At 38.3% G+C, this 13952-nt stretch overlaps 1 protein-coding gene across 1 annotated transcript in view; it reads right to left on the bottom strand.

Moving 5' to 3' along the window:
- Nucleotides 1–13952, bottom strand: part of KCNMB2 (potassium calcium-activated channel subfamily M regulatory beta subunit 2) — a 237240-nt gene that overhangs the window by 25139 nt on the left and 198149 nt on the right. The window contains exon 2 of the mRNA XM_029214997.1: nucleotides 5641–5763. Within this exon, the coding sequence (XP_029070830.1) occupies nucleotides 5641–5696 (56 nt within the window). The 5' untranslated portion in view covers nucleotides 5697–5763. The remainder of the gene's footprint in view (nucleotides 1–5640; nucleotides 5764–13952) is intronic.

Raw genomic sequence — 13952 nt, forward strand, 5'->3', positions numbered from 1 at the left:
CTATTAGTTCTATTAGATAGAACTAAATAATCTTAAATGTTTATATTAGTTAAGAAGAAAGCCTGAAAATTAATGTGCTAGGCATCCAGCGTAAGGAGTTATGAAAAGATTAATAGAATATATTAAAAGAAAGTGTAAGGAAGGAAATAATATCCATGAGTAGAAATAAATGGAATAAAAGATGCACTGTATTAAAGAATCAGTGAAATCAAAGATTAGTTTTTTGAAAAGACTAATGAAATAGACAAACCTCTGATGAGACTGATAAGAAAAACTAGAGAAGACTCAAATAAATATCAGGAATTTAAAAACTGTAAGTACAGATACAGTTAGATTAGAAAGATAATAGAGGATATTAGAAACAACTTTATAGCAAGACATTTAAAAACTTTGATATATGATTTACTTAAATATATAGCAAATTCTTACAAATGTATGGCTTATTGAAACTGCCTTGAAATAGCTAGAAAATCTAAATAGTTCTAAATCATTAAAAATTGAATCATCAATTTAAAATATCCTCATAATGGAAATACCAGGCTCTGATTATTTATAGGTAAGTTCTACCTAGATTATACAAATCATTCGGAGGATCATATTCAGAAAAAGACTCGGTGACATAAAGATGCAAATTTACCACAAATTAATTAATAGCTTTCATAAAATTCCAATAAAAATCACAAGAGCTTTTTTGGGAAGTGGGGTAGGCATGACTGGACAAGCTGATTCTAAAATAGGTATGGGAGTGCGAACATCTAAGGATAGCAAATACAATCCTGATTACAAAAGAACAAGGTGGGCAACTTTTATACCAGATATCACGATGCGTTATAATGCTAATGTTTGTAAGCTCAGGGGTGGTGTTTGTCTGAGGTAGACAAAATTCACCAGTGGGACAGAGTAGAGATCCAGAAACATATCCATGCGTATGTGGAAACCTAATATATGATACATGTGTACTTTTAGATCATTGAGGAAAGGACAAACTCTCCAACAAAAGGTGCTGGACAATTGGTTATCTGTACAGAAAAAAATAGATGCCTAGTTCACACCACACACAAAAGTAAACTTCAGATGATTATGACTTAATGACTTAATTGTGAAAGGCAAACCTACAAAATATTAACTGTATCAGAGCATACCCTTTTGAACTTGGGATAGGAAAGGATTTCAAAATGTTGAAAAATTGCTGAGAACACATTAAAATTAAGACCATGTTTATGAAAAGACATCATAAAGAAAGTGAAAATACAAGTAAACTGGGAGAAGCTGTTTGCACACAATAGACAAAGGGTTAATAGAGACTTTTATAAAAGTTTTTAATAGTTTATATAGCATTTTAAATTGTTGCTGCAGGAGGGTTGGTGTATTTGGTCTACTATACTGTCAGAAAAGGAAGTCTCATTGTTATTTCTCTCCTCCATCTCTTTCCCCGCTCCTGGAACTCTTATCATTCACATGTAACTTTCTGATCCTTCCTCTTAAGATTTCCATCTCTTTGAAATTTTCCTCTGGATTTTGAGATATTTCTTTCACTTTATCTTCCAGTTCTCTCATTTTGTTTTCAACCATTCTCAATGGTTACCTTTCTATATTCTATTAAATTTTTTAAATGAAAGAAAACAGACTTTTATAAAGAATTCCTACAAGTCAATAAGAAAAAGACAAAAATCCAATTAAAAATGGGCCACATGTTAGAACAGGCACTTTACAGAAAAGGACTAGGGATGTAGACTCAATCTTATTACTAATCTGAAAAATGGGAATTGAAAGCACAATACCCTCTGGATTGATGAAAATTAAAACCCCTAAAACTCTAGGGCAATGGAATCATATCTATAGCTGCTTTGGAAAGCAATGGCATTGCCTGGTGAAGTGGGAGCTGTGCATAGTTGTGAATCAACAATTCCCAAGTTAGGTGTAAAACCTAAGAAATGTTTGTACATATGTACAGGAGACATGAACAAAAAGTTTTATAGCAGCATTGTCAGTACAAAAAGAACTGGAAATAATGCCAATCTCTATGAGAAGTAGACTGGATGAATAAATGGTGGTATATTCATATAATGGCATACTACACAGCAGACGAAATAAGCTACAGCTAGTCACATCAGCACTGATAAATCATGGGACCATGTTTGGTGAAAACAGCGAGTTGCAGAACAATTCATATGGTATGATTCCATTTATTTAAAGTCTCCAAACATTTAGAAGTAAACAATGTATTGTTTAAGCATTCAGATGTGACAAACTCATGAAGAAAAGCAAGGGAGTGATAAACAGGAGGGTGGTTATCTCTGGGTGGGGGCAGGGATAAGGAGGGGGATGCTCTTAGGGAAGCACCCTCAAGGGCTTCAAAAATTCTGATTGTGTTAGTTTTTAAGCTTAATGAAGGGTACTCAGATGTTTATTATATCATCATTCTCTGTATGGTAACATGTGATAAATGTTCCTTTATACCAATTCAATATTTAATATAAACAATCCAAAGAATATTTGATAAACAGTCAGTGGTAATGTCCTTGGCTAATAACCTCTCTCTTCTTTAATTTTTAAATTAGTTATTGCTGCTCTTGTTTTATTTTGCCTCCTGCGATTTAGAGATTAACGTCGGCTCACCTAACAAAGAAATTTGTTCAGGGAAGAAAAAATATTCCTTCACATTGCTGGGCATGTGGAATGGAGGATAAGGATAGAAACCAGTGTTTTGCATATAGCAGATGATCAGAAAAAGGACTGGCTTTGAATTAAAATAATGAAAAAAATGTAAAGTTGGCTTCAACTTCCCTTGAACCATAAAAATTAGGTTTCAGAATTTTCAGTGGACTTTTACTTCCACTTGGTCTCTCTGCCTGTCTGTAAGCTTATTTCTTGATGTTGCATCTCTTGAGGAATCCTAGGGAAGCCGATATCCTGACAAGTTTGTCTCTGGTCTCAGAATAAGGCAGTGTGGAGTGGAGCCAAGGGTTTTTGGCTGCCTGGCCTCTGGGATTGCCGGGGAAACACAGTTGGAGAAGCTGAACACACAGAGGCCAGGTTTGCAGAATAAGAAACTGAGGGTGGAACAGTTACCAGCAGTTCTGGGCAGTGCTTCCAGACAACCTAGTTAATTTATTTGCAAATAATTAACTTGAGGACCTTAATTATCTAGATTTATTATCAACCGTCATTACTTTCCTTATCACCATGATTACTGCCACCAAGAGTATTAAGCAGAGCAATAGCTGCTGTTTAAAGTCAGTTTTAAAATCTGAGTCTTGTTCCACAAGAGTCTGTGAATTAGGCGGTGAAGACAGAGATGTGGTTAAGAAAGAGGTACAGGCAAATGAACCAACATCAAACTAAGGATACTGGCTTAGTGTCAGATTCTATTGCTGTATTCTTTGCCTGTTTTTCCATTTGTCTTTGACTTTGTAGGCCAAAGTCATGCAGATTGATTTCATAAGCCTTGGCATCCCCATCCCATAAATAAAACTTGCTGAAAATGATTTACTTAGAGTCAATATTTTAATTATTTTAAACCCCATAGTTACTGAAATCATAGTTACTGAAAACATGAAAGTAGTAATTAAGAGTTTTATAGAATCTTACTGGTATAGGATATGAAGCTAATTATTTGCTCCTTTTAATGCCACAAATATTGCCAATATATCATATTCACATATTTATTATCTCCTGTGATATACAATTTTCAACTCTGTTTTATCATAGTTTCCCCCTGTGGGCTTGGTTGTTCACTGCTCCTCCGAATACCTCATGTTTGACAAGAGCCTATGTAAGCCATGGGGTGTGGGGGAGAGAGTACAACCTTGGGTTTAAATCTTGATTCAATCACTGGCTAGTTGTTGCACGCTTGGAAGTTACTTAAACTCTCTAAGCTTCAGCTTTCCCAACTGTAAAATGGGCATGATAATCCTTATCTTACAAGTTAGAAGAGAACGGTTTATGAAAACATGCAGTGCAGAGTAACTGCTTCTTAAATGTTAATCCTTTTGTTTGTAAAAAATTTATATATATAGAAAAATGTATTTAATTAAATTACTCATTGAGAATAAATAGAAGTTGAAACAAATACATCATGCTTCACCTGCTCTGATGAAACCTTCAAAATCTAAGGAGGACTGGCCATTGATAGTCACACTATTCCTGTAGGGCAACAAAATCTCTGCCTTTCTGCACCATCAATGGTAGTGACCTTTTTTTTTTTTTAAAGAAATGAGGAAATTTCATACAAAATATGGAATTTAAAAATGACACAAAATTTCAGTCTTATAGTAAAGCTCTTGCTGAAAGATGATTCAACTTAGTTGCTTGAAAGCAAATGAAAAATAACTTGATTAAGCATTGAGAAAAAGCATGTGAAAACCTATTTTACTTAAACATCATATCATTATTTTTTCCATAGTTAAGATTATATATTACAAAGCATTTGGAAAATGCATACTTTTCCTTCCACTCCTTTTCCTATGTATATATTTTTTTGTGGCTGCAATTATAGTATGTATGCACTTTTCCAACTTGATTTGTCAGTTAATATTATGCCAAAACATTTTTAACTGCTAAGTGATACATTACATTCCATGATTTAACAGATTTTCTATTGTGAATAAGTTGCTTCCAGATTTTTGCTGTAACATGTAATTATTGTGAAGAACAATTTTGCCTTCAGAATTTTTAAAGGATTTTATCTGTAGGGAAATACAGATTTTTAAAAGGAAAAATAGAAGTACCAGCTATAAAATTTACACTCAGGTAAACCTCCCTCAGATCCTTCTTCTTGTGCCCGCATTTATCAATCCTGATTTCTGTCAGATTCTGCAGGCAGGTGAGCCTTGCCTAAGCTGCAATATGTTGGTATAGGCAGTTGTGTTTAAAATTTAGCTTCATCAAAACCAAATAATAGTACCAGGTCAATAAGAAAGAGAGAGATGCAGAAGAAAAAAAGAAAGAGAAACCAAATATTAAAAATGGCCAGAAAATTTTATGAATGTATTTACTCCCAAGTTGGAGGGCTGGGTTGAGCTGCATAATTGTCATTTTGTCTTTCATTATCACTGCTTTTGCCCTTTAATTTTTTTTCTTATTCCCCCATTCCTCCCCGACCCCAGGCTATTCTTCCAAGGAGTTTGAGAGCTCCATGGACTTGTCTATCCTTTTTTCATTCTCTCTTAGTTTTTGCTTTCCTTCCCTGCCATATGTCCACTGCCTTGAAATGCAATTTTCATTATTTCAGTTCAGTATTTATTGAGCACTTACTATGTGCCAGGAGGTGAAAATTCAGGGGAGAGTAAAACACAAATTCTGTGCTGATCAAGAGGATAGTGGGAGGTTCTGATTGGATGGATATCTGAAGTCAGAGGTGGAGTTAGCTAAGTGACCAGTGTGTGTATATGTGCATGTGTAAAGGGCATTTCTGACAGGGAACAGCCTTTGTAAAGCTACGTGGTAGGAGTGAGCATGGAGAATGCAAGGAGGAGGACGGTCAAAGTGTCTAAAACCCCATTCCCTCAATGTAGAGCCCATCCCACATTAACACTTTCAAAATATAAAGCTCAGTTGCCTAACGCTTTCTCTTTGGCATACTCTCTGGGTATTCAGGTTAAATGATTCTGAAAAGCCTCCAGAGTCCCAGTGATTTACCTTTTCTCATCGTGTCTGTAAGATGAAGAGGTCCGGCCACTGGTCCATATAAACATCTTAGAGGATGTTGGTCCAGGGGCTCCTTTCCTTATGGTGTAAGTCCTGGAAGAATGGTGAAAAGACCTAGAAGAGGTACACACTGAAGTTAAATCCAGTACTTAAAGTTTGGGGAACTGTGTATCAAATAGCAACCGGTAACTCTCAGTGGATTGACCATGTTAAATAAGACCAGGTTTCTGTTGCTGTAGGGCAGTTGTTCTCAACCCTGGCTGCACATTAAAATCAACTGGGAATCTTTTAAAAAGCACTGAAGCCTGGGTGCCTCCCTCAGAAATGTGCATTCAATTTTTTTTAAAGCCTCCTAGTTGTTTCTAATGCACTGCTAGGATTAAGAGCCACTGCGTTAGGGAAACACAGTTTTCTAATTGATGTTATTACCATATTCCCTCTAAGATGTCTCCTCCAAAAATATAATTTGGTACAGTTTATTATTCTATATTTTTCCAAAATTTTGGTTCAGGTTTGGTTCTATTTTTTTTCTATTTCTCTGTTTCTCTTCAAACTGTTTTCCCTGATGCTGACAGATGTGACATCTTACTGACGAGAGATCATCTTTTAAATGTGTTCAACTGTTGCCAAATCTGTGGGTTCATCCCTTGGCAGTTGAGTCTCGGAGAAAATCATGGCAGCAGAGGCAGCAGATATTCTCTGGCTCCTAACAGCCAGGTTTATAGGATCCAGAGTCAAGATACTAGAGGACCGTTGTATTCTTTCGGTCATGACTTGGCTTGGGGATTAGTTCTGTCATCTTGAAGCTATAAATATGAAATATCATAGAAATCTTAATCACATATAAAAGTTAAAATGATATTTAACAAATAGAACAAAGGAAGAAAGAAAGGTGATTCCTTCATGGATGCATAGTCACTCGTGGCTTTCCTTTTGGTTGAGCACAGTATTAATGGTAAGCATGAGATTGGAAATAATATTAACTACTATATACTGTATTAGATACTACATGCCAGACAGTTTGCATATATTGTCTATGTATATATCATGAAATGTATATGCCTATATCTATGTTATGCTCATATCATGAAAACCCTGCAAGGTAGATAATGCTATTATTTTTAGATTAAAAATGAGGCTTCTAGGAGATTTAGAAAAGGTGGACCCATGTCTACTTGTCTCCAATACTCATGCTTTCTGGGGAAAGACACGTTACTGTCTAGCCCAGTGATTCTCAATGTGCATACAAATTACCTGGGGATCTTGTGATCATGCAGATTCTGATTCAGTGAGTCCGGGAAGGGGACCCAAGATTCTTTATTTCTAACAAGCTCTCAGTGATGCTGATGTTGCTGGTCTGCAGGAAACACTAAGCAGCTAAGGCTCAGAGCATGTACTCAGAGTCAGTAATTGGTTATTGGCCCCATTTTTTGTTTTTTAAACTAACTAGCTGTGTGGCCTTGAGAAAGTCACTTATCTTTTCTAGGACTTAGTTGTTTTTAATCTGTAACATGGAAAGTTTGAAATTGATAACATCTGAAATCCCTCTCAGCTCCAAAATTTTGTGACTCAGTAAATTGAAAAATCAATGGAAGCGTATTTTAAATCATTGTCTACTGACTTTCTGGAAATAGATCTCCTTCTGTAACCCTTGGGTCAGCATCAGAGATAGAAGGAACAGAGACCATGGGAGATGGCTGGGGTTTGACAACCAGTGTAGGTGTAAGAAGTCATATTTCCACCTTGGTCTTCCAGGATGAATGACCAGAATGAAAAGATATACCTGAATGGATGCCCTAGACATTTTCAGAAAGATTTAGAAGTTGAATCTGCTAGCTCTTTAAATGACTTGGATGTGGGATATTTAAAATTATTTAGGTTTCCTTTTGAATATCTTTAAAACACATAGAATAGGAATTAAATTTGTTACTAAAACTAGTCAGTTTTCAGGAAATAAGAATGATTTTAATGTAAGCTGAACGAACTACTTCATAAGGATGAGGATTGGCTTAAACTTTCAGGAAGCTATTTCAACATTGACTCTGGTGGCATCTTCTGATCACTTTAGTCACTCCTCAAGGATTGGGTTGGAGCAGACAAAGAAAAGTGTCACACGTTCAGTTCAGGGAAAGCAATAAATTACTGAGCTCCCATCCTGTTACTGGTTATTAGCCAGAATTTAATAGACACACAGTCCATATTATAAATGCTTTGAAATCATTCAAAGTGAAAGGGGTTGCAGTGATTGTAATAAAATATACTTAGGATACTCTTCAGACTGTGTGTCATTATTTCAGCATTGCACCCTTGCTCTGTTGTTTGAAGATGATACAGAAAGGAAGATATGAAGGGTATACTTATTCTAATTAACTGTCTAAAATTTGTTGGAAAGGACTTAATGACTCCTCAGCTTACCCTAAGAAGTGGATTTGGCGTTTTTCCACCCCAGTTTTCTTTCACAAAGACAAACCGTTATTTAAAACCTGCTAAGCCTGTTGTTAATTAAAATTGAAGGGAGTAGCTGCTTTAAGGATAACACAATAAAGGTTCTGTAGAGGTTGAAAAAAGTTCCAGGCTTCAGAGAAACACCGAGAATATGTTAACGGGAGCTGGTTTGGTGGTTCCCTCAGCTCAAATGCAGCCCTCCTGAGCTCCTCAAGTAATCACCTCAACTCTGCTCACTCTATAAGACAAGGAGCATCTCATTTGAATTGTGGTTAGATAAGTGATATAGAGACAAAGAAAGCACTTTATAAAATTTTGTAATCTGGAATCTTAGCATGAAAAGGAGATCCGTGTTAGTGGATGCACAGGCCTGAGGGCAAGGGGAGGAGACCTGGACCTAATTCCATCATTAAATGGCCTAGGAACTGGGGTGAACCTGGCTGAGCCATGACTGTATGATTGCAGATGAGTATAGTTTGAAAACTAGATGTCCTAGAAGACATAATCTTGGCCTTGAGTGAAAGCAGGAGTCAGGGAGAATGTAACAATTTCTTTGCCTCAGGAGTTTATAAAGGGCCCCTTTCCATTTCTCAGGCACACACCTCGGTGGGCTTCTACCTCCCTGACTCAGTTCACACTTTCTCTCTGCCTGCCTTTCCTGCCAGGTGAGTGCGTACCTCTGTTTCCAAGGCCATCTCAGATGTCATCTCTTCTGTGAAGTCTTTTCTGACCCGCACAAACAGCTTCCTCAGCTCTGCTTCCAATTCTTTGTTCTTACCTCTGTTAGAGCAATGCATTCCAGGGCAGGGCTGTGTCTTATGCATCTTTTAGCGCAATGCAGGATACACAGTGACACACTGGTTGTGTTTGCTGCCTGCCTTGACCATATAAGTGTCTATTATTGGAAAGCATGACTTAAACAGTGCATACATAAAACATTGACCAGCTTAAACTGGTTTTGTTTCCCTAAAACATGTTGTTGATTAATCAGACCTGGAGTTATTTTACAGAGACAGCACTGCGTGTGCAAGACAGGAACTCATGTCTCCAGGATGACCCTGGACCAAGAATCTTCAGTCTGTGGAACTCAAAGAATAGACATTTGCCACCAGAGACCTTTATGAAGCGAGAAGTCCTTCAATAAGAAAAATCCATCTTCCAGCAGCACCAGTAGTTTATATGGACTGATTCGAGACTTGTCAGTCAGTTTCCAAGTTTGAAATTCCTCTAACCCTTTAAATTTCACCTTGATCCCTGGATCTGGGAGACAGATTTGAGAGCCTTGCTTCCTGTCTTCTTGCTGGTCAACCTCACAGTGAAGCTCTTTCTTTTCTCAAAAGCTGCTGCCATTGTATTGGCTTTTATGGGCTTTGGGCAGCGAGCCCTTGCTTGGTAACAAGACCATGGGTACTGACGTCGGCCTCCTGTGTTGTGGCTCACTACTGCTGGCTGCAGCCACCCTCTCCTTCCAGATCCTTTCCTTAGTTCGGGATGCCGCTCCTTCTTCCCACTCCCCACCTCTTCTCTTTCCTTCTCCTGATTGTCCTGCTCCCTCTGTCTCTTTTATTGACTTGGACAGAAAGTTTCTGTTGCTTGCTGAATTATCACTCAGTAAGGTTTTCTTTAGAAAGGGCAGCATGATCTAATGAGAATATGAGCAGGAGAGTCAGACAGGGACTCTTTGTTTGCCTCCTGGCATCACCACCTACCAACTGTGTGACTTTGGACAAGTCAGTTTAACATCTTTGTGTCTTAGTTTCCTCAGCTGTGAAAATGGGAATAATAATACTTGCCTTTCTGGGTTGCTTGGAAGATTAATGGGTTAATAGTTGTAAAAGTACCTAAGGTAAATCAAGGCACATGCTAAACATTAGTTTACTTCTTTTCCCCTTGTTAATAATTTTAAGAGCAAATGAATTGGATTTTATATTTTTGTAAAAAAAAAAATCCAGCTAAGGTGCTTTGTACTTGTACATTGAGACTATTGATTTTTTTGCTTATGGGTCAGTGGCAGAGGGAAAACAGTTTTCTGAGATATTGAGATAATGACATCTGAAATACTTCCTCATTTACCTTGATACCCATCCCAGCAAGAGGACCATAAACATGGTGGCTCTGAACACTGGCTGAACAGTATAATCATCAGGCGGAATTAAAAAAAATCCTGGGGCCTAGATCTCAAGCCAGACCCATGAGAATCTCTGGGGGTGGGTCCCTGGCATTGGAATTAAAAAAAAAGCTTCCCAGGTGACTCTGATATGCAGCCAAAGTGGGAAACACTGCTACAAACTATCAGGCTCTGGTTTCATTTGAGTTCTTTATGGAGACTCCCCCTGCTTCCAGAAGCTTCAGCTGGAGAGTAACAGTTCTATGAGTGCTACTCTGTGCAGTGGCTTCTCATTTCCTATCACTGCTGAGGCCTCGAGGTGACAGCTGCAAGGACAAGTGGCATACGAGGCAGGGAAAGAGCAAAGTAGACGCGGTTTTCTAGTGTCAGTGGCCTTGAGCTGCGCATATGGGATACTCTTAATGCACTCTGCTTTATTAAACAGCAAGCAGGAGCTGGTGGAACTATTTAACACCTAATTACATGTCTAATCTTGTGTAAAATTGTAACACTAATGACATCACAGCAGCAACTTAAAAGACCACTCAAAGCACAGAAATTTAGGAATGCTTCTAATGTGTGAGACTTTATCATTTGCAGACGGCAAATTATATGTTCTCCCTAGGAATTGAGTTGTTTCGGCTCCAGGGCCTTTGGAGGGAGAAGCCAAATGTAAGGTGATAATTTTAGACCTAGGGATTTAATTTAGAAAACATTGGTACTTCTTAAGAGCAGTTGTAAATATCTTTGGGATGTTTTCTTCCTCAATGAACCACTATACTTTGTTTTAATTAAGTCATTCGGGTGTCCGTTTGACAGCATTTATAAGTGTGTTCTATGTGTAGGCACCAAGCCACCCATTTCTGCTTCTAAGATAGTTCATGGATGAGTCAGAATAACGAACGACATTTGCACTATACCAGAACTGCTCTTTCTCAGGGTGCTACAACTTCCCAGTGGGTATGTCCAATAGCTTCTTGTCTTTCCACACCTTTTTTAGCCTCTCAGCTTGCAGAATTTGATATTTTTGGTTGTTTCCCTCTTCTAAAAATGCTTTACCACCTTGACTTACAGAACAATGCTCTCTTGGTTCTCTTTCTCACTCCTGAGCTGTTCATTCCATTTCTTTGCTGGGTTCCTGTTTCTCTGTCCACCACTTAAATGATATCGTTTGGAGGAATAGCACGTGCTACTGAGTAGTCTCTTGACAATGCCGTAACAGGAATATAATACCTTTCTCCCCCATTTGATGCCTGGAAGACAGAATGAATAGTTCTCTTTGCTTTTCACATTTAGAGGTAAAGAAGTGTATCCCTGAGCACTATAGCCTCTTTGAGAAGAATCAAATAAGAACGATTCTCTGAATTTTTAGTGCAGGATGCTTTCTATTTTTTTTAATTTTACTTTTTTTTTACATCATTATTGGAGTATAATTGCTTTACAATGGTGTGTTAGTTTCTGCTGTATAACAAAGTGAATCAGCTATATGTATACATATATCCCCATATCCCCTCCCTCTTGTGTCTCCCTCCCATCCTCCCTATCCCACCCCTCTAGGTGGTCACAAAGCACCGAACTGATCTCCCTGTGCTATGCTATGCAGCTGCTTCCCACTAGCTATTTTACATTTGGTAGTGTATATATGTCCATGCCACTCTCTCACTTCGTCCCAGCTTACCCTTCCCCCTCCCTGTGTCCTCAAGTCCATTCTCTATGTCTGTGTCTTTATTCCTGTCCTCAGACTGCTTTTTAATAGCTGGGTTGACCACGTATGGACTCCTGTGGCTGGTGACGGGTGTGGGAGGCACTTATGACTTCTGTGACACGTGTGGGCCAACTGTTCTTCATGTAATTGTTCTGTGCTTGATTTCTGCTTCAGGAGGACACAACTCAAGTTAAGTAATGTACCTGTCCTTTAGCCTGCTAGTAACTTGGCTCATTGAACTCAGCTGTTTGGAGGCTCTGGGCTTCTAATATTCCATTCTGTCATTGAGTAATTGCATAACTGCAGACAAAACACTCCTTCCCCCCACACACACCCACCTCCTGCAGTGTTGCCACCTGTGAAAGGATGACTGTGGAGCTGAACTCTATTCTTTTAGTTAAATCAGCACAGCATTCATTTCTTCATTCAACAAGTACTTATTGAAGATGTAACTATGTGGCAGGCACTGAGCCTGGGTGTTGGGGATATATTGATGAAGACAACCGCATGACTCTTCTCTTACGGAGCTTATGATCTATCTGGACCAGGAGACAGACTGGTCAGACAAGTGTGGATGGGGGGCTTTAATATAAGGTTGTTATGCATGTGAATGAGATGAAGTAAGTTTTGCATCACAGCTACAGTCATAACAGCTATCAGAAATGATGATCTCAGGGCTTAACTGAAAGAAATTCAAATTAGTTTGAGGTTGAAATCCCTTCATAATTACTCCAGCTCCACAATATACTAATTACATAACCAAAATACACTGTTAAACTTCCCTCAGCCTCATGTTTCTCATCAAGAAAATCTAAGTAGTGGGATTTCCCTGGTGGCGCAGTGGTTGAGAATCCACCTGCCAATGTAGGGGACATGGGCTCGAGCTCTGGTCCAGGAAGATCCCGCATGCCGCGGAGCAACTAAGCCCATGTGCCACAACTACTGAGCCTGCGCTCTAGAGCCCGTGAGCCACAACTACTGAGCCCGTATGCCACAACTACTGAAGGCCATGCACCTAGAGCCCGTGCTCTGCAACAAGAGAAGCCACTGCCATGAGAAGTCCGTGCACCGCAACGAAGAGGAGCCCCCACTCGCAGCAACTAGAGAAAGCCTGCGCGCAGCAACGAAGACCCAACGCAGCCAAAAATAAATAATTTATTTTTAAAAAAAAAGAAAATCGAAGTTGTAACAGATATCATAAAGAACTGCTATACTGATGATTTAAAATAATGTATGACGTTGAGTAGACACTCAGCAAATGTTAGTGTTTTCCATTTGGAGGAAGTAGGAGAAAAAAATTTTTTTTTTCCAAATTGGCCATACCAATGGCCCTTCTGTTTGATTCATTGTTTTAAAAGTTCTATGCAGAAATGGAAAACACATTTCTACGTGGTCTTAATTAGTCCACTATTCCATAATTCGCTTCTTAATGAGCTTTTCAAGTGGATAACCACATCTGGTGTTCAGTTTGATTCCCTTCATGCTACATATTTAAAACCAGTTTAATTGTTAAACATTCACTCTATTGGGCATCACACATATGCAGCTGGTGTGAGAAAGCCTCATAACTCACATGTGCCTTCTAGATTGGCACAAATGACAGATTTATGATGAAACCATCTATCTCTTCTTGGTGAATGTGGTTCAATTCTTGCTTCCATTTCAGTCGAAAATCAAGGGAGATAAACTATAATAAGAGCTTTTACTAGAGAAGAACTAGAAATGCTAATAATAAACATAAAGGTATGAAGTATTTCTTTAGACCTATATAAATAATGCATTTATATGCATTGCTTTATTTAATTTTGACAGTAACCCTTATGAGAGCTCTATTTACCAGGAGAGGAAACTGATATTCAGAAAAGGAAGTAAATTGTCTGAGGTCACATAGCTCTTAAATGGTGAAGTCAGAATTTCAACCCAAGCCTGTGCAACTCTAAAACCCATGCTCTCATCTAAAAAAAAAAATTGTACAAATGAACCTATTTACAAAACAGAAATAGAGTCACAGAAGTAGAAAGCAAACTTATGGTTACCAAAGGGGAA

This window comes from Monodon monoceros, unplaced genomic scaffold, assembly GCF_005190385.1.
Source record: "Monodon monoceros isolate NGI ecotype Baffin Bay Population unplaced genomic scaffold, NGI_Narwhal_1 Super_Scaffold_11, whole genome shotgun sequence".
In the NCBI taxonomy this organism is placed as follows: Eukaryota; Metazoa; Chordata; class Mammalia; order Artiodactyla; family Monodontidae; genus Monodon; species Monodon monoceros.